Below are 21,469 nucleotides of genomic sequence, written 5' to 3' on the forward strand. Positions count from 1 at the left end.
CATTATGATAACAAAGTACTTTTTAGATTTCATTTGCCAAATCAAGAAGTTTATTTAGAAGAGTTAAGAAGCACCTTTGTTTATTCACAAAATTCCCTTCCTGTTTATAGCGGTATATTGAGAACCCCAACATCATGGCCTGCTACAATGAGCTGCTCCAGCTGGAGTTTGGAGAGGTGCGGTCACAGCTGAAACTCAGGTAATTCTACCACTTCTGGAAAGCTGCTTGGGCCACACACAGGAGCGTGGCAAGTGAGAACCTTGGTTGTGGGGGTTACTTTTTGGCCCTAACTGACCTCTTGCTAAAGTGGGATTGGGGGGGATGAGGAGCACCTCTCCTTTTACTGACTTTCTGGGGTCTGCATGGATGTCTGATAAATAAGTGGTCACATTAGTGATTGGAGACTCATATGTAAAGAATTGGCCCCAAAATAATAGTAAGTAAAAAAAATCAGAATAGGAAACTATGTACTGGGCTTATCTGTTTTGTTTTCTAAGAAAAAAACTACCTGTAATATGCACACACGTCCAACATACTAACGTTGGCTATCTCTGGAAGGTGACGTTTTTCTTCTCTACAGTAAGCATAGCATTTTCTCTTGATAAACAGGGTTTTTTATTCTTTAGGTAAAATGAGTGGATGTCTAGTTTTTTGTAGAGCAAGAAAAGCAGAAAAATTTTAAAATTATATTAGATTAACAGAAGAAAAAGCCAGCGCCTTCCTGTCATTCTAGATTTCTTCTCTGGGTATCCCACTGTTCTTTAACAATTCCATTACCAGGAATCAGAGAGAGAATTGGAGCAGATCAGAAAGGGAGTATTAAGGCAAGGAAGGACCAGCGCAGGGTTCCAGGTACAGGGAAGACGACTGCTCCGTAGATGGGTGAATGAGCAGGAGGCGGCGGTGAGAGTGAGCAGGGCTCTGCTGAGCGCAGGTCTGAAGGCAGGCATGGCTGGTGTACAAAAGCATTCTTGTACAGATTTTGTAAGGAAACTTGAGGTAGATGGTTGCTCTTGGGCCTGCTTCATTCCTTACTCCTAGGTCATCCACAGCCCAGCTTCAGCATTCCCATGGTGAATTAGGCTACCACCTTTTCTCAGAGAGCAGAATTTTGGAGCAGATGGTGATATTATAGCTTATTCTGTCTAACCAAGAATCAGAAACTGAGGTCCAAGGAAATAAACTGACTTACATCCAAGATCTCATAAGCAGCAAATGGCAAGAATATTTTTTTACATTTAACCCATATTTTCAAAATTGCAGTCATTGTCTTTCCCCCATCTCTGAATCAAGCTGTCTTCAGCCCTCTACTTCCTGTGTACGGTACCTGAGGAAGCAGCAGTATCTGCACTGTGGTCTCAGCCCGAAACTTCTGCACCTCACACACACAGCCCTAAATGTAGTCTCTCACCAAGTTTTATTTGTCGTATTTGCTAAGCATCTTCCAGTCTGTCTGCTTATCTTCATCTTTGCAGCTACTTGTAGTTTTAGGTCACTGCGTGCTTTTACCCGGATCTTGGAAACCTCAGTTAGTTTCCCTGTATCCAGTTTTGTTTTCTTCCCCCTTTCCACACAGAAGTGATGTGCCCTTCACTCTGTGTTACTGTTGGGCCACACCCACAGCCTTCCAGGTAGAGGTCACAGTCCAAGAGTCTACATGGCTCTCCATGGCTCACCCGCTGCTTAATTCCCAGTCGTCATCATGCTTGTCCTCTGTGCTCCAGCTCAGCCAGGTGGAGATGTCCATTTTATAGGGAGATGGTCAAAATATGACAGGACAGTAAATGTGGGGCTAAAGAATTGGGAGAAAGACAGAGGCTTGTTCTGTCAGATCAGTGCATGAAACAACTGAAACAAGTAACTAGTTGTTACTGTTAGGTCTGGAAATGGGAATATAAAGTCTAGAAACAGACTTGAATGAGTACGCAAATTTAGTATATGGTCAGCATGGCATTCTAAGTCAACACAGGAAAGGGCAGACTTTTCAGTGAATAGAATTGTGACAGTTGATTCACTAACTAGAAAGAAAATCCCAATCTCATACCCTACCTCACAATGATCACCAAAGAATTAAAGACCTAAATATAAAACCCTAGGGCTATGTAAGTACTAAAAATTAGAAGTGGACATATGTAATGATTGACCAGGTCTTTTTTTTTTTTTTTTTGATTGACCAGGTCTTTATAAAATGAGCATGGATGGCTCAGCGCCTGTAGCTCAGTGGCTAAGGCGCCAGCCACATACACTGAAGCTGGCAGGTTCAAATCCAGCCCAGGCCTGCCAAACAGCAATGGCAACTACAACCAAAAAATAGCTGGGCATTGTGGTGGGTGCCTGCAGTTCCAGCTACTTAGGAGGCTGAGGCTTAAGCCCAAGAGTTTGAGGTTGCTGTGAGCTGTGATGCCATGGCACTCTGCCAAGGGTGATATAGAGAGACTCTACCTCAAAAAAATAAATAAATAAAATAAAAATAAAATGAGCATGGCATAAAGGCCAGATTCCATAAAGGAAGAGAATCTGATTAGACAACATAAAAATGCTAAGCTTATCTATAGTTCAAAAAACAAAAACCTTACATAAGGTTAAAAATTTAGATATGGTTTTTTGCTGGAGCAAGATGGCGGCCAAGTAACAGCTTCCTTGCATCAGGGCACCGTGAGTCTGGGGAGATAGGACTCCAGGCATCTCTGGATGGTGGGATCTGCCTATCATCACTCCTGTGAGGATACAAGGAGTCAACGAGAGACTTCTGGACCCCAAGAGGAGGACTAAAACAGTGGAAAAACGGCAAGTGCTCGCGTGTGTTCAATCCGTCTAAACCTGCCCGCAACTGTTAAGTTCAGTAGCAGCGAGACTGCAAACCGGAAAAGCCTTACCTGTGAACTGTTTTGGTGTCTTTGGACTTGGCACTCAGTTGAACTGCCTTGGGGAGAGCCTGAGCGGGAGTGCGGAGAACTTCGGCCATTGTCTAGGGCCCCAGTCTGAGCTGCTGAGCCAGACGGAGCTAATAGTGTTTGGCTGTGGGTCACAGGGAGCCATTGTGAGCGATCTGCCCCCACAAGCTCCGCCCTCAGGGTCGCAGAGCTAGAATCGGGTGGGAGCTGGTAACCCAGCCACCCAGTAGCCTAAGGGTGGGTCTGAGCTGCCTTGTAGCCCTAACCCTCAGGGGCAGAGTGAGACCAGTTTTGGCACACTGGGTAAGTGGATAGCCACTTCAGCAGTGATTCTAGCAAAAAGCACTTTCCTGGGAAAGCTTCTGCTCAGCAAGTTTACAAGTTCAAAGTGCCTATTAAGTGGGCTGAAGAGAGCTTTAGGGTGTCTACCTGCTGGGGTTTGAGAAATCAGCAGCCTCCAGTCGTATCAGAACTGTGATTAACATCTCATACCGCAGAAGACCACGTGTTGCCCAGACAATATTCAATAACATATACATACTGCTTTGTTTTTGGTTGTGGTTTTTCTTTTTTTGGGGGGGGGGGGTTTGGTTGTTTTTTTTGTTTATTTTGATGTTGTTGATGTTGTTTTGTTTTTTAATTTCAACCTTTTCCATACAGATCCTTTTTCTTTCTCAATTTTTCTAGTTTAATTATAATTTCCCATTACTGCCTTTTTCAATAATTAGAACTTCATTTTTGCTAGTGTTTCTACCCCTATTATTTAGTTTTTCACCCAATTTTATCCCGTAAAGTTTTCTGTTTGCTTGTTTTGGTTTGATTTGTAGCATTTTTGTCTTTCCTCTCTACTTGGTGGAGGTGGGGTACTGTGATAAGGTTAGCAAAGAGCTGCTGACCTCAAGACAACCACCCAACTGGGCACCCCCAGAAGGTGGGGGTTTTTTAAGGTTGTGTCAAAGTACCCTACTGTACACCTATATTGCTCTGTCTCCCTCTTTCTGTGCCTCTCTTCTTTTTGTCAATATTCCTTTTATCCACCCCCTCTCCTTTCTCTATTTTTCTTTTCTTATCACTCGGTCCTCTTTTCTTTCATCCCTTTTTTGCTCTTCAACCTTCTCACCCTTCTGGTCCTGTAACCCTTAGTCCACAGGCACAACAACTTAAAGAGCAAGAGGAAGTGAAAGGAAAATTAGGGCAAGGAAACAGATAAAAGAAATCACTCATGAGGAAGAATAAGAAGAAAACTCCAGGCAACATGAAGAACCAGTCCAGAACAACCCCGCCAAGGGACCATGAGGTAGCTACTGCAGAGGATTCCACCTATAAAGAAATGTTAGGAATGAAAGAAAGGGAATTTACAACACACATGTTGAAAACAATGAAAGAAATGATGGAAACAATGAAGGAAACTGCTAATAAAGTGGAAAATAACCAAAAGGAAATCCAAAAACAGAATCAAGTAAGAGATGAACGATATGAAGAATATATAAAGGATATAGCAGAGCTGAAGGAACTGAAACAGTCAATTAGGGAACTTAAAGATGCAATGGAAAGTATCAGCAACAGGTTAGACCATGCAGAAGAAAGAATTTCAGAGGTAGAAGACAAAGTTCTTGAGATAACTCAGATAGTAAAAGAGGCAGAAAAGAAGAGAGAGAAAGCAGAAAGTTCACTGTCAGAATTATGGGACTTTATGAAGCGTTCCAACATACGAGTTATAGGAATTCCAGAAGGGGAAGAAGAATGCCCCAGAGGAATGGAAGCCATACTAGAGAATATTATAAAAGAAAATTTCCCAAATATCACCAAAGAGTCTGACACACTGCTATCAGAGGGATATCTGACCCCAGGTCACCTCAACTCTAACCGAGCTTCTCCAAGACACATTGTGATGAACCTGTCCAAAGTCAAGACAAAAGAAAAGATTCTTCAAGCTGCCAGGAGTAAGCACCAGTTGACCTACAGGGGCAAATCCATCAGAGTGACTGCAGACTTCTCTAATGAAACTTTCCAAGCAAGAAGACAATGGTCATCTACCTTTAATCTACCTAAACAGAACAATTTCCAGCCCAGAATTCTGTACCCTCTAAGCTAAGCTTCCAAATTGACAGAGAAATCAAATAAATCATTTACGGATATACAAACATTGAGGAAATTCGCCACAACAAGACCAGCTCTACAGGAAATACTTCAACCTGATCTGCACACTGACCACCACAATGGATCAGCAGCAAAGTAAGAACTCAGAAATTAAGGGACAGAACCTAACCTCCACACTGATGATAAAACTAAGCAATGGACTCTCACCAAATAAGACGAATAGAATACTACCACACTTATCAATTATCTCAATAAATGTTAATGGCTTGAATTCCCCACTGAAGAGATATAGATTGGCTGACTGGATTAAAAAACACAAGCCATCCATTTGCTGTCTGCAAGAAACACACCTGGCTTCAAAAGACAAATTAAAGCTCCGAGTCAAGGGTTGGAAGACAATTTTTCAGGCAAATGGAATTCAGAAGAAAAGAGGAGTTGCAATCTTACTTTCAGATACATGTGGATTTAAAGCAACTAAAGTCAAAAAAGACAAAGATGGTCACTTTATATTGGTCAAGGGAAAAATACAACAAGAAGACATTTCAATTCTAAATATTTATGCACCCAATTTAAATGCTCCCAGATTCTTGAAACAGACCTTACTCAGTCTGAGCAATATGATATCTGATAATACCATAATAACAGGGGACTTTAACACTCCTCTTACAGAGCTGGACAGATCCTCTAAACAGAAATTAAACAAAGATACAACAGATTTAAATGAGACCCTAGAACAACTGTGCTTGATAGACGCATATAGAACATTCCACCCCAAAGATAAACAATATACATTCTTCTCATCACCCCATGGAACATTCTCCTAAATTGATCATATCCTGGGACACAAAACAAATATCAACAGAATCAAAAGAATTGAAATTTTATCTTGTATCTTCTCAGACCATAAGGCACTAAAGGTGGAACTCAACTCTAACAAAAATGCTCGACCCCACCCAAAGGCATGGAAATTAAACAATCTTCTGTTGAATAACAGATGGGTGCAGGAAGAAATAAAACAGGAAATCATTAACTTCCTTGAGCATAACAACAATGAAGACACAAGCTACCAAAACCTGTGGGATACTGCAAAAGCAGTTTTGAGAGGAAAATTCATCGCTTTAGATGCCTACATTCGAAAAACAGAAAGAGCGCATCAACAATCTCACAAGCCATCTTATGGAATTGGAAAAAGAAGAACAATCTAAGCCTAAACTCAGTAGTAGAAAAGAAATATCCAAAATCAAATCAGACATCTATGGAATTGAAAACAAAAGAATCATTCAGAAAATTAATGAAACAAGGACTGGGTTTTTTGAAAAAATAAATAAAATAGATAAACCATTGGCCAGACTAACGAGGAATAGAAAAGTAAAATCTCTAGTAACCTCAATCAGAAATGATAAAGGGGAAATAATAATTGATCCCACAGAGATACAAGAGATCATCTCTGAATACTACCAGAAACTCTATGCCCTGAAATTTGACAATGTGATGGAAATGGATAAACATTTGGAATCACACCCTCTCCCTAGACTCAGCCAGGAAGAAATAGAGCTCCTGAACAGACCAATTTCAAGCACTGAGATCAAAGAAACAATAAAAAATCTTCCAACCAAAAAATGCCCTGGTCCAGATTGCTTCACTCCAGAATTCTATCAAACCTTCAAGGAAGAGCTTATTCCTGTACTGTAGAAATTATTCCAAAAAATTGAGGAAAGGAATCTTCCCCAACACATTCTATGAAGCAAACATCACCCTGATACCAAAACCAGAAAAAGACCCAAACAAAAAGGAGAATTTCAGACCAATCTCACTCATGAATATAGATGTAAAAATTCTCAACAAAATCCTATCCAATAGATTACAGCTTATCATCAAAAAAGTCATTCATCATGATCAAGTAGGCTTCATCCCAGGGATGCAAGGCTGGTTTAACATATGCAAGTCCATAAACGTTATCCACCATATTAACAGAGGCAAAAATAAAGATCACATGATCCTCTCAATAGATGCAGGAAAAGTATTTGACAAAATCCAACATCCTTTTCTAATTAGAACACTGAAGAGTATAGGCATAGGTGGCACATTTCTAAAACTGATTGACGCTATCTATGACAAACCCACAGCCAATATTTTACTGAATGGAGTAAAACTGAAAGCTTTTCCTCTTAGAACTGGAACCAGACAAGGTTGTCCTCTGCCACCTTTACTATTCAACATAGTGCTGGAAGTTCTAGCCAATACAATTAGGCAAGACAAAGAAATAAAGGGAATCCAAATGGGAGCAGAGGAGGTCAAACTCTCCCCTCTTTCCTGACGACATGATCTTGTGCTTAGAGAACCCCAAAGACTCAACCACAAGACTCCTAGAAGTCTTCAAAAAATACAGTGATGTTTCAGGATATAAAATCAATGTCCACAAGTCAGTAGCCTTTGTGTACACCAATAACAGTCAAGATGAGAAGCTAATTAAGGACACAACTCCCTTCACCATAGTTTCAAAGAAAATGAAATACCTAGGAATATACCTAATGAAGGAGGTGAAGGACCTCTATAAAGAAAACTATGAAATCCTCAGAAAGGAAATAGCAGAGGATATTAACAAATGGAAGAACATACCATGCTCATGGACGGGAAGAATTAACATTGTTAAAATGTCTATACTTCCCAAAGCATTCTACCTATTCAATGCCATTTCTATCAAAATACCAACATCATACTTTCAAGATTTAGAAAAAATGATTCTGCTTTTTGTATGGAACCGGAAAAAAACCCGTATAGCTAAGGCATTTCTTAGTAATAAAAATAAAGCTGGGGGCACCATACCAGATTTTAGGCTGTACTACAAAGCCATAGTGGTCAAGACAGCATGGTTCTGGCACAAAAACAGAGACATAGACACTTGGAATCGAATTGAAAACCAAGAAATGAAACTAACATCTTACAACCACCTAATCTTCAATAAACCAAACAAGAACATACCTTGGGGGAAAGACTCCCTATTCAATAAATGCTGTTGGGAGAACTGGATGTCTACATGTAAAAGACTGAAACTGGACCCACACCTTTCCCCACTCACAAAAATTGATTCAAGATGGATAAAGGACCTAAATTTAAGGCATGAAACAATAAAAATCCTCCAAGAAAGCATAGGAAAAACACTGGAAGATATTGGCCTGGGGAAAGACTTCATGAAGAAGATTGCCATGGCAATTGCAACAACAAAAATAAACAAATGGGACTTCATTAAACTGAAAAGCTTCTGTACAGCTAAGGAGACAATAACCAAAGCAAAGAGACAACCTACACAATGGGAAAGGATATTTGCATATTTTCAATCAGACAAAAGCTTGATAACTAGGATCTATAGAGAACTCAAATTAATGCACATGAAAAAAGCCAACAATCCCATATATCAATGGGCAAGACACATGAATAGAACTTTCTCTAAAGATGACAGACGAATGGCTAACAAACACATGAAAAAATGTTCATCATCTCTATATATTAGAGAAATGCAAATCAAAATAACCCTGAGATATCATCTAACCCCAGTGACAATGGCCCACATCACAAAATCTCAAAACTGCAGATGCTGGCGTGGATGTGGAGAGAAGGGAACACTTTTACACTGCTGGTGGGACTGCAAACTAGTACAACCTTTCTGGAAGGAAATATGGAGAAACCTCAAAGCCCTCAAGCTAGACCTCCCATTTGATCCTGCAATCCCATTACTGGGCATCTACCCAGAAGGAAAAAAATCCTTTTATCAGAAGGACACTTGTACTAGACCGTTTATTGCAGCTCAATTTACAATTGCCAAAATGTGGAAACAGCCTAAATGCCCACCAACCCAGGAATGGATTAACAAGCTGTGGTATATGTATACCATGGAATACTATTCAGCCATTAAAAAAAATGGAGACTTTACATCCTTCGTATTAACCTGGATGGAAGTGGAAGACATTATTCTTAGTAAAGCATCACAAGAAAGGAGAAGCATGAATCCTGTGTACTGAATTTTGATATGAGGACAATTAAGGTTATTGGGGGGAGGAAGCAGAAAGAGGGATGGAAGGAGGGGGGGTGGGGCCTTGGTGTGTGTCACACTTTATGGGGGCAAGACATGACTGCAAGAGGGACTTTACCTAACAAGTACAATCAGTGTAACCTGGCTTATGTACCCTCAATGAATCCCCAACAATAAAAAAAAAAAAATTTAGATATGACAAACTGGAAAAATATGTTTGTAACATATAGGACAGACATTAGGTTAATATCCTAAATACGTAAAGAGCTTTGATGAATCAATTAAAAATGGAAATGCCCTGGTTAAAAAAAAAATTTTGAAGACAGGCTCAAGCAGTTCTCGAGATATTAATCGTCAATAGATATGAAAAGATGTTCAACCTTGTTAATAAAGAAATTAAAATGATTTAACATTTTTCATTTATCAGATCTGTAAAAGTTATAAAAATTGTAAAAAAGAATGTTAATGGGCCAGGCGTGCTGGCTCACACCTGTAATCCTAGCACTTTGGGAAGCTGAAGCGAGTGGATTGCTTAAGCTCACATGTTGGAGACCAGCCTGAACCAGAGTGAGGCCTCATCTCTAAAAATAGCTGTCTGTTATGGTGGATGCCTGTAGTCCCAGCTACTCGGGAGACTGAGGCAAGAGGATCACTGGAGACCAAGTATTGGAGTTTGCTGTGAGCTAAGATACCAAAGCACTCCACCAAGAGTGACAAAGTGAAACTCTGTCTCAAAAAAGATAAAAAAGAATGTTAAAACCCAAAGGGCTTTTCAGAGATCCATCTCCTCCAAGCTTGTTAGATCAGAGGTGGGAACTTACTTCTCGTTGTTTGGGGGGAGAAGGGGTTGCAGCAGGCTCTTGCTCTGTTACCTGGGCTAGAGTGCAGTTCTGTCAGAGCTCACTGTAACCACAAACTCCATTGTTTAGGTGATCCTCCTGCCTCAGCCTCCTGACTGGTTGGGACTACAGATGTGTGCCACTGTGCCCAGATAATTTCTTAATATATTATAGCAACAGGGGCTTGCCCTTACTCAGGCTGGTCTCGAACTCCTGACCTCAGGCAATTCTCCTTCCTTAGACTCCTAAAGTGCTAGGATTACAGGCATGAGCCACCATGCCAGGCCACTTTTTTAGAAAAACTAAAACTTCATTGAGGTATAGTTTACATACCATCTCTTTGATTTTTTTACATGCCAAAAGGAGCTAATTTTTATTGGCTAAGCTTTATTGAGTGAGGCAGTTCAGGAATACTAGGAATAATGTAAAAAGCACTGTTATTCTTAGAGTTTACTTAGTGCTGTCTCTGCACTTTATGAACAATCAGGTTTTCTTTTCTTTCATCTTCTGAGGCAAGAGAATCTCCTAATCATTCTTTGGTAGATTTTTTATATAAGAAAATAACCCAGAAACAACCTAACTGTCTAGTCATAGAGGATTTATTGAAATAATTATAACCTTACAATAGAATACTATATAACTATTAAAAGTGATGATAATGAACTGTAATTATTATTATTTGAGACAGAGTCTCAAGCCGTTGCCCTGGGTAGAGTGCCGTGGCATCATAGCTCACAACAACCTCCAACTCTTGGGCTCAAGTGATCCTCTAGCCTCAATTTTTTTTTATTTTGAATAGAGACAGGGTCTCGCTTTTGCTCAGGTTGGTCTTGAACTTGTGAGCTCAAACAATCCACCCACCTCAGCCTCCCAGAGTGCTAGGATTACAGGTGTGAGCCACTGCGCCTAGCCTGTCATTATTATTATTATTTTGAGACAGGGTCTCACTTTGTCATCCTTGGTAGACTGCCATGCCATCATAGCTCATAGCAACCTCAAACTCTTGGACTCAAGAGATTTCTCTTGCCTCAGCCTCCCAAGTAGCTAGGACGACAAGTGCCTGCCACAACACCCCGCTCTTTTTAGAGACGGTGTATCTCTGTGGCTCAGGCTGGTCTCGAACCTGTGAGCTCAGGCTCCACAGATGTGAGCCACCACACCCAACCAAATGAACTGTAATTATTGATATGGAAAGACATGAATCTATGTTATTCAGTTTCTTAAAACTGTAGAGTATGATCCTGTTTCTGTAAATACACATTATATGTGCATTTATACAAGAAAATGCCTAGGACACCAATTGATATGTCCAGGTGTTGGGGCTTCATGTGATTTAATCTCATTTATTTGTAGTAGCTCTGCTGATGTATAGTCAGTGACTCTGACTATATAGCTATGTTAATGGAGTTGTGCATTGGTCACCACTGTGCTATCACCCTAGCCCTGGGAAGCCACTAATATTCTTTCTATCTCTGTAGATTTTTTTATTTGGGGAATTTCATATAAATGGAATCATACGTTAAGTGGTCCTTTGTAATTGGCTTCTTTTACTTAAGCATAGCTCTTTGAAGGTTTATCCATGTTATGGCATATATCAGGACTTTATGTATAATATTCTATTGCCTGGATCATACCACATTTTATTTATCCACTCATTCATTAGTCGATAGACATTTGGACTGTTTCTGTTTCTTACCTATTGTAAATGATGCTGTTATGAGCATTTGTGTACATGTTTCTGTGTGGGCATACAGTTTCGTTTCTATTGGGTATGTTACCTAGGAATGGAATAGCTGGATCATATGGTAACTCTGTGTTTAACCATCTGAAGAATTTCCAAACTATTTTCCCAAAAAGGGGCTGTACCACTTTATAGTCTCACCGACAGTATCTGAGGTGTCCTCACCAACATGTTATTATCTGTCTTTTTTATTATCTTAGTGAGTGTGATATGGTATCGCATTGATTTTTGTTTATCTAATTTTTCTAATAAACTTTGGTTACTTGTGCAATTGAAAAATTTCTGCAAACACAAAGGTCTTGGGAAAATGCTCATAGCAGAAGGCTAAGTGAAGAAAGTAGCAAAGCTAGTCATTCCAAATGTGAAAATAATCTGTTTAAAGTAATAGCTGCAAATGATTGATGGCCTCTTCTCTCCAGCACTGTGTGGTGGTCTTGAGCCTGTTCTCTCATTGAGTCCTCATTAGGGCCCTTCAGGTGGTGTCAGGGAGCTTTTAGGGGGTCCAGTCCCTTGCCCAGGGCCCCACAGTACCAAAGAGCGGCCCACAGCCCCATGCAGGAGGAGGCCACCGCCGTGTCCTCGTGAGAGCTGCAGGGTGTTTACTTCTGCTGATGAGCAGCCCATGGCCCCATGCTGGAGGAGGCCACCACAGCATCCTCGTGATAGCTGCAGGGTGCTTACTTCTGCTGAGGAGCAGCCCACGGCCCCACGCAGGAGGAGTCCACTGCAGCGTCCTCGTGAGAGCTTCAGGGTGCTTACTTCTGCCGAGGAGCATAGCAGCCCATGGCCCCACGCAGGAGGAGGCCACCGCAGCGTCCTCATGAGAGCTGCAGGGTGCTTGCTTCTGCAGAGGAGCAGCCCACGGCCCCACGCAGAAGAAGGCCACCGCAGCGTCCTTGTGAGAGCTGCAGGGTATTTACTTCTGCTGAGGAGCAGCCCCCGGCCTCACATAGGAGGAGGCCACCACAGCATCCTCGTGAGAGCTGCAGGGTGTTTACTTCTGCTGAGGAGCAGCCCATGGTCCCACGCAGGAGGAAGCCACCGCAGCGTCCTCATGAGAGCTGCAGGGTGCTTACTTCTGCTGAGGAACAGCCCACGGCCACATGCAGGAGGAGGCCACCGCAGCATCCTTGTGAGGGTGGCAGAATACTTACTTCTGATGTTTTTTAGTGGTTTCCCCCTTCCTTATAAATCAGACAAAAGCCACATTTATATAAGTTAGTGTACCTTTATCCCAAGATTGTATTATATTTTGTAATATTTATGTGAATTAGTCCCTTTTTCTTCCTACCCATACAGGACCTGTAACTCAATATTCACTGCACTAGAGAAAAGCCAAGAAGCAATTGAGATTACAAGTGAGGACCACATTATACAGGTTTGTTGTGTTAGAAATTTGTCTTTTTGGATTGCCCTTTTTGCTTTTTCTCAGTTTTAGGATTGATTCTTTTTTCTTTTTGAACTTCCAAAAGACCAATTTTTCCTTAGAGTAAAATCAATAAAATAAGTAATTTAAAATTACAAAGGTAAGGCTCAGCGCCCATGCACAGTGGTTAGGGCACTGGCCACATGCACCAAGGATGGCAGGTTTGCACCTAGCCTGGGCCGGCTAAACAACAATAACAACTGCAACAACAAAAAAAATAGCCAGGTGTCATGGTGGGCACCTGTAGTCCTAGCTACTTGGGAGACTGAGGCAAGAGAATCGGTTAAGCCAGTGGTTCTCAACCTTCCTAATGCCGTGACCCTTTAATACAGTTCCTCATGTTATGGTGACCCCCAACCATAAAATTATTTTTGTTGCTACTTCATAACTGTAATTTTGCTACTGTTATGAATCGTAATATAAATATCTAGATATGCAGGATGGTCTTAGGCGACCCCTGTGAAGGGGTTGTTTGACCCCCAAAGGGGTCGCGACCCACAGGTTGAGAACCGCTAGGTTAAACCCAAGAGTTTGAGGCTGCTCTGAGTTGTGACTCCACAACACTCTACCAAGGGCGACATCATGAGACTCTGTCTCAAAAAAATCAATCAGTAAATAAAACAACAAAGGTAAGAAAAGACACTAATACTCACTTGAGGTACTAGAAGATGTCTGTAGAAGTGCCACTTTTGCATTCATCATCTCACTGGCTTATTTCTGTTCACCAGGAGAGACTTTCGCTCCAAAGGGTCACTGCTGTGGGCAGTGCGCCTTGCCGTAGGGTGCTCTGATCAGGGGTCTGCCAGCCTTCCACCTTTCTCACTGTCTTGGAAGATAGCTTTTACTTACAGAAATTTACTAGCAACAACTAAAATTTGCAAAAAGCATTGAATAAGTTACTCATTATTAGCAAATCAGGTTTATGTAAGGAACTTAAGATAACATAATTTGTACTTTTACAGAACAGAAAAAGGGGTTGGGCCAAGGAAGCATTCTTTTTGTCTGAGAATTAGCTCTACTTTGATTACTTCTGGGCTCACCAGTCCTTCCTTTAATCTAATCTGTGATTTGCTTGTTAAAGAGTGACACTCAGCAGCTGCTCCCTGTGTGGCCACGGCAGCCAAGGACACAGGCTTTGTCTTAGACAGGCCTGCCTCAGCAGAGCAACTTGGGCAAGGCACTCAATCCAGCTGAGTGTGCTTTCTCATCTGTGCAAGTGGGAATAATACTAGCAACAACAGTCTGTCGTAAGGATGCTGTAGGGACTAGATGAGTCCCTGTGTGTAAAGCGTTCACTGACTCTGGTGTCTGTCCGGGAGAACAGACCTTGATGGCTGGTGTCAGTCACTGCTCCTCATGCTCATCAGCACACGTGGTTTTCTTACACATCCCCCCTCACCTCGTGCTCCTATCTGACACTTAACCAGCCTTACGTTTATAAGCACTTCCTAGTTCATAGCCTGCTTTCCATACACACCAACATTCACTTGATGTTTTCTCTTTTATCTCCCTCGGTACATGTTCAAACCACCGGAAAGAGGCAAAAGATACACGTTTCATTCCCATTACCTAGATAAGCAGGCTGAGTCTGGGAGGGCCTGAGTGGCTTGCAGAGATCAGGCTGTATCAGTTGAGTGTTCCCACACCAGTCTGCTGCTCTGCTCCATTGAGCCACCACCCACATAGCCCAAGTGAAGCAGCTGTGGCCTCACCTGTGAGACACCTTCCTCTGCCCTCCTGCGGCCCCAGGGGACTATGGCAGAGAGTTCACACAGCCGCCCTAGCAGAAGCTTCTACAGGTTCCAGAATTCCCGCAGAGGTTGTACACTTGTGGCTTGAGAACTGCTCTGGTGAGGTCCAGGCTCCTGAGCTTTCTAGAGAGGAAACAGGTCTAGGGCCAAAGGCCCTTGATTGTCCTCTTTTCAAAATGATTTTTAATTCACTTGATGTTTTTTCTTTTGTCTTCCCTCAGTATGCAAATCCTGCATTTGAAGCAACAATGGGCTATCAGGCAGGTGAATTAATAGGGAAGGAGTTAGGAGAAGTGCCTGTAAATGAGAAAAAGGCTGACTTGCTGGATACTATAAATGCATGCATCAAGATAGGCAAGGTAAGTAAGAGGTCAGTGCCTTTCTCACTTTCACGCAGCAGGGAAGGAAGACTTAATGGGCACAGCACTGCGGTAATCTCAGTCCCCCTGCTTCCCAGCACCCCGGGTAGGAAGACTTAATGGGCACAGCACTGCGGTAATCTCAGTCCCCCTGCTTCCCAGCACCCCGGGTAGCATTATCCCCGTTTTGCAGATGTGAAAACTGAAGCAAAGAAAGTATATAATTTTATGAGCCAGGAAGCAGAGAAACTTAAATTGACACTCAAAATCATTGTTTTTATCTTTGTAGTAAGTAAGTTGATCTTTTCAATACTTGATTTTCTAAGTAGTAGATGAAGGCAAATGGTTCTAGGGAAAGCATTGCCAAGGAGGTAGTATGTTCTCAGAGCACATCAGAGTTCTGCAGCTCTCTGAGCCTCATTCATTCATTAAGCACTTCTTAAATACCAGGTACCGTGCTAGACTCTGGTTTAAAAAAAAAAAAAAAAAAGAACAAAACAAAAATTCTTGCTCTGCCTTAGAGAGCTTCTATGCAAGACTCGGAAACAGACAAATTAAAGGAGTCATCACACCAGTGGTTCTCAGCGTGTGGGTCCTGTATGAAAGGAGCTGTATTAAAGGATTGCAGCATTAGGAAGGTTGAGAACCACTGCATTACACAGTGATGCGAGCTGAAGGATCAGAGAGAAGGTGAGCACATCACTGTCACAGGCTTTACAACAAGGTGAGAAGGAAAAGTCTGCTCTTTTCAGTCATTCTTAATCCTTCCTGCTGTGCTTTTGCTAGGCTTTTTATCATTTATGGAATGTGGGTAGAAACTATTAATTTGATTGTTTGAAATACTGAAAAGTTGGGCTTTGTGCCTGTAGCTCAGCAGCTAGGACATACACTGGAACTGGCAGGTTCGAACCCTGCCTGGGCCTGCTAAACAACAATGACAACTGCAGCCAAAAAATAGCTGGGCATTATGGTGGGCACCTCTAGTCCTAGCTACTGAGGAGGCTAAGGCAAGAGAAATGCTTACACCCAAGAGTTTGAGGTTGCTGTGAGCTGTGATGCCACAGCACTCTACTGAGGGTGCTCAGTACAGAGTCTACATAGTAAGATTCTGTCTCAAAAAAAAAAAAAAGAAATATTCGAAAAGTTGGCAGGACCCTCTGTCCTGCCCACTCTGTGGAGTCACTGGTGGAAGTAATGCCCTCTCCTTGTGTCATTTGGCTAGGCCCTGTCCCATAGCACAAAGTAAGCAGCCTACATAGGGCAGGGCGCTGTGCAGAGCTTGTACCGTGCTGGGCTCGGGCCCCTGCAGACACAGTGAGTGGGCCTGGGACTCCGAGCACACAAGAGCACCTTGCAGTGAGAACGAGGGAAGAATTGCCATCGGCAAGGGCCCAGAGAGGCCCACCACAGTGATAAAAAAAGTGGGTACTCCTCAGGCCTATCTTGCCTTCAACTTTTCTGTCAAGGATGATGTTTTTCTTACTAGAATAAATGGAAGGTCCTCTGGGTAGAGAGAGAAGACGAAGGTGGATGATGAGCCCCTCAGGGGTATAGGCCCACTGCACGGGTGAGGATCCAGTGTCCCATCTGTGGCTGAGGAGGGTATCCTAAGAAGGACCTCGCCACGGCCATCCAGCCCTGGCATTTGGGTTCCTTTCTGCCATGAAGCTTGGCCAGTAGTTTTGTTGTGAAGTTCAACTGGAAGCAAACCAGGATGACCGTCATGCCCCCTGACCCAGTAACCCTTACATTGAGGCGTTCTGTGTCCCTGTCACTGAGGACGCAGGCAAGGGTCAGGATTAGCTCAAGCCAGGAGCCATCCAGGTCTGCAGGGACAGCTTCCTGCCTCTGCTGGCACCAAGAGCAGCCAGCCTCAAACTGAAATGGGAGACCTTTTATCTAAAATCGCAGTATTTACTGTGAGTAAAGAATAGGAAAGATTATCATATTACCGATGCCTATCCTGCTTTCTAAAAGGAGCCTGGTTATTTGGGGGAAGAATAAGAAAGTGACCCTTTGTCCTTTGTCAGTGACTTGGTTTGTTGGCAGAGCCGCAGGATGCTCTGGCCGGTCTTTGAGGTGAAAGAATATGTAGCCTTTTCTAATTCAGTCTCCCCAGGAAGATGGGCTGAGGATTCAGCAAGCCAGTGAGTCATGGTGTGGGGTGCAGCCTGGCTCCCTGTTCAGTGCTCACTGGCCACAGGCCTCTCCCTGGGCTGAGCCTCCCCTTACCACTGACTGAGGAAGGCCTGCCCCCTTTCTGCTCTGGTGTGAGTGGGCTCTGAGTGGGATCTCTTGCTGTTTCTGATGCACCCCTCTCCTGGTGCCATTTTCCTCAGCACCGTGTCAGGAACCATCAGTGATCACCCTTTGCTTCCATCAGTGTGCCCTGGTTTCCTTCTAACCCACTTTCGCAGAGGAATCTGGGCTCTGCCCATGCACCATGGGCATTTGCATGCAGGTTGCTGTGCCCCAGGTACAGAAGATTTCAGAATTGTCCTTGAGAAGAGTCTGGACAAGGAGACCTCAGCTGAGCTATCAAGGCTGCCACAGCAGCTCCCTCCAGGTCCTGAGGGACTCTGAATGTCACAAAGGTTACAGAACACCTGAGGAACTCGATGTCCTATAGTGGCTTTTAGAGATTTCTGTAGCTTATGGGGACTTTGGTGCCTTCTTGCAGGAATTGAGAAGCTTTTGGGATGGGGACAAAACCCAGTTTCCTTCCCAGTTCTCCCCACTACCCCAAGAAGACATGAGCCATGGTGGCCTCTTTTGCTGCGGCCTTGCCCTGCTCAGCCTGCTGTCCAGACAGCACTGCCTGTCTGAAAGGGTCCCAGGCTCTGTCTGACCAGGAGAGCACAGCTGACTGTCTGCAGTCCTGGATTTTGAGATCTTGCCTGTTTGTTTTACCTGAACTTGGTCCTGGCCATTTCCTCCTCATCCCCAGCCCCCCAACTCGCATAGGGACTAAAACCCTCACACATCCTGGAGGGACCTCAAGGCCCTTTTCAGTTCAGATTGAAAAGCTGGTAGTAGTCACAAAATGGCCCCTTCCCAGCTCCAGTCCTGATATTCTTCCCTCCCAGGCACAGAGGCAAAGGTCAAGCTCCATCCTCCACTGTAGCAGGTGGGAGTTTTGAGAAGATGGACCTGTGTGTTGAGTGGTTCTCTTCATTCATGAGCCCCGCACCCCTTTTGCCAGCAGGTGGCCACTGAAAACATGTGCTACTTAGACTGTAGCAACATGACTTTTGTCTCACCCAGAAGGATATGGACTTTGGAGGCTGAGAAACAATTGTCATATTACCTGAAACTGGGTTTGAAGTTAGGATCATTTTTAATCATCATTGCTTTAGCGGTGGTACAGCACTAAAGTGGAAAATGCTCTTGAGTTTATGTTTTGAACACAAAATATAATGATGCTTGCATCCATTTACAGGAGTGGCAAGGGGTTTACTACACCAAAAAGAAAAATGGAGATAATGTCCAACAAAATGTGAAGATAGTACCTGTCATCGGACAGGGAGGGTGAGTGGGAAGAGCGAGTTTGTCAGTCACCCTGCCAGTTTGGGGTCATTGCAGAATTTGCTTGGAATATTTAAGTAAGTTAAGAACTATTTGCAGGAGTTTAAAAGTAAGGCTTGTTACAAGGCCAGCTGTCATTACACAGCAGCTTCCAGGGTAGTGTTTCTGTGGCTGTAGCCCAGAGCTACCGCACTTGGGACAGTCTTGTTTAAGCTGCATGGATACACAAGAGGTTGAAGTATTTATATTTAGATCAGAATGCTGACTGGAGGCCAGGCATAGTGTCACGTGCCTATAATCCCAGCACTTTGGGAGGCCAAGGTGGGAGGGTTGCTCAAGACAAGCCTGGGCAACATGGCGAGACCCTATCTCCACAAAAAAATAAAAAGAAATTAGTTGGGTAGAAAAATTTCCTGAGAGGAGAGAAAGTGTCATTAATGAAAAGGTCATGTGGTATGTCTGTAGTCACAGCTAATCGGAAAGCTGAGGCAGAGAATTGTTTGAGTGAGTTTGCGGGGAGGGGGAGCCAAGGAAACTGACTCCCTATATTTATATTTTAAAAGATTACTCTCTAATTTGGTAGGCTATGTGTTATTTCTGCAAAAGCCTATAAATTAGATTAAAAATTTTTAACACTAACCGTTATGGAAATTCTTATATAAACAGATATAACTATATGAGGTCTGACAATTAAGTTTGTGAACTTGCCACTATGTACTTACATTGGCAGCACTGTACAAACAACTCAGGGAGATTTCATAACCATGGTATATCAGTGTCTCACAGCTGTGTTCGTGTCAACATGTGGCAGTGTCTTATGGAGTGGCATTCATTATTGTTGTGTATTTTTGTGTGTTGTCCTGAGAATGTTGGGGCTTGAATTAGAGCAATGAACAAACGTTAAATTTCTTGTTGAACTTAGCAAGAGTGGAAACAAAATCAGGGACATGTAGTCCAAATTTATGGGGATAATGCCATGAAGAAAACAGAAGTATACAAATGGACTAAACATTTTCCTGAGGGGAGAGAAAGTGTCACTGATGAAGAGAGGTCAGAGTGGCCAGTAACAAGCAGAACTGATGAAAACATTGCAAAAATTTGTTGACTTATGTGCTAAAATCATTGGCTGACTGTGAGAAGCATAGCAGAGCAAGTAAACATGAATAGAGAAACAAGAAAATCTTACTTGAGATTTCTCTTACATGAGAAAGGTGTGGCTCTTGCATCATGACAGTGCATCAGCTCTCATGGCTCCCTCTGTTGAGGGAGATTTTAGCCTATAAACAAGTAACTGTATTGGAACACCCTCCCTACTCACCTGATATAGCCCCAATTACTTTTTTCTTTACTAAAGATAAGGAAATAAAGAAAGAAATTTTTATGACATTCAGGATATCTATCAAAGGTAATACAATAATAGCTTTGATGGCCATTCCAGAAAAAGACTTCTAAAATTTCTTTGAAGGGTAAAGGAGCTCTGGCATTGGTGCATAGTTTCCCAAGGGGAGTTCTTTGAAGGTGACCATAGTGATATTCAGCCATGAGGAATACAGCACTTTTTCTAGGATGAGTTCACAAACCTGATTATCAGATCTTACAGACTGGAAATCAGCATATTGGGACCTAAGAATTACGGTTTGTCTAAGGACCTGTATTAAATAATACAGAAAGTAGAAAATTATGAATCTTAATCTTAAAACATCCTACAGGAAAATTTGCAACCATTAGAAATGAGGATCATAAAAACTTAAGTTATAAGGAGAATGCTTATGACGTAATGTTAAATACAAAATTTGAAGTCATAGCTCATGAATGATCTCAATCATGGAAAGAAAAGAAGGGAAAATCACAGGAGAGCGTGTGCAGGGCCCACACAGTAACTGCTGCTGCCTCTTGAGCCCCACCCTGGTCAGCCTCCCAGGGCCTGGTAGGCTGGCATTTTATTTTGTCCTAACTGCAGCCTCTGAGGGTGGTGCTGTGACCAGTTCCATTTTACAGATGAGGAAACTGAGGCTTTGGTCAGGTTTCTGGCCCAGCATCTGGCTGCAGGCATGTGGCAGGGCCAGCTGCAGCCTCAGCAGTGACTGCACAGCTCACCTACTCTGTCACCAGGTTTCGCTGCAGTTGGCAATCGCCCCTGAGAGCCACATCTGTGTAGGCTTTCTGTTCTGATTATTTGCCTTTTTACGTCCTTTCCAAATTTTTTGTAATATGTATATTAGATTATCAAAGGGAAGAAGTGAAGCAACAATCCATCCAGGAAAAGAGGCAGCAGCTTCTGAGCTGAGTCCGGGTGCTGTGCCGCAGGCTGTATCTAATCCAGCTCAGGGGGAGTCTCAGCTCCCAGTGCCACCCATGGCTGTCCCCATGAGTGGCCACAAACGCATGTTTGTGGGAACTTGAAGAAAGGCATCAATTTAAGTTTGTGAAGATAAAAACCTGTTAAGGGGCTAAAGGTTCTTGGTTAGTTAATACACAGTACTTCTTTTAACATATATTTTATCATCTGCTGTGATGACTTGGGAAGAGTTTTGTCATTTTTACTGAAGTCACTTTTCTACAGAGATGCCAATGTTTGTAAACTTTTATTTATTGGTAGCTTTGGTCACCAAAAGTTAGAAAGCTTTCCTCAAAGCATTGTATGTCTTGTGAAAGGGAGGTGCCCTTTTCATAATGCAAAATCGACTACATATCAGATTGAAGTCAGGAGAGAAATAATACATTGTTTTTTACTTGCAGAAAAATTAGACACTATGTGTCCCTTATCAGAGTGTGCAATGGCAGCAGTAAGGTAAGTAGGGAG

General features: G+C 42.7%; 1 protein-coding gene across 3 annotated transcripts in view; it reads left to right on the forward strand.

Moving 5' to 3' along the window:
- Window positions 1–21,469, forward strand: part of PDE8A (phosphodiesterase 8A) — a 187,578-nt gene that overhangs the window by 128,260 nt on the left and 37,849 nt on the right. For 2 of the 3 annotated variants that reach the window (XM_053594560.1, XM_053594561.1), the window contains exons 6-10: window positions 111–199; window positions 12,905–12,983; window positions 15,004–15,141; window positions 18,581–18,669; window positions 21,406–21,457. In XM_053594560.1, coding sequence (XP_053450535.1) covers window positions 111–199; window positions 12,905–12,983; window positions 15,004–15,141; window positions 18,581–18,669; window positions 21,406–21,457 — 447 coding nt within the window. The remainder of the gene's footprint in view (window positions 1–110; window positions 200–12,904; window positions 12,984–15,003; window positions 15,142–18,580; window positions 18,670–21,405; window positions 21,458–21,469) is intronic. The other variant, XM_053594562.1, reaches the window with a different exon arrangement.

Source organism: Nycticebus coucang, chromosome 6 (genome assembly GCF_027406575.1).
Source record: "Nycticebus coucang isolate mNycCou1 chromosome 6, mNycCou1.pri, whole genome shotgun sequence".
NCBI lineage: Eukaryota > Metazoa > Chordata > Mammalia > Primates > Lorisidae > Nycticebus > Nycticebus coucang.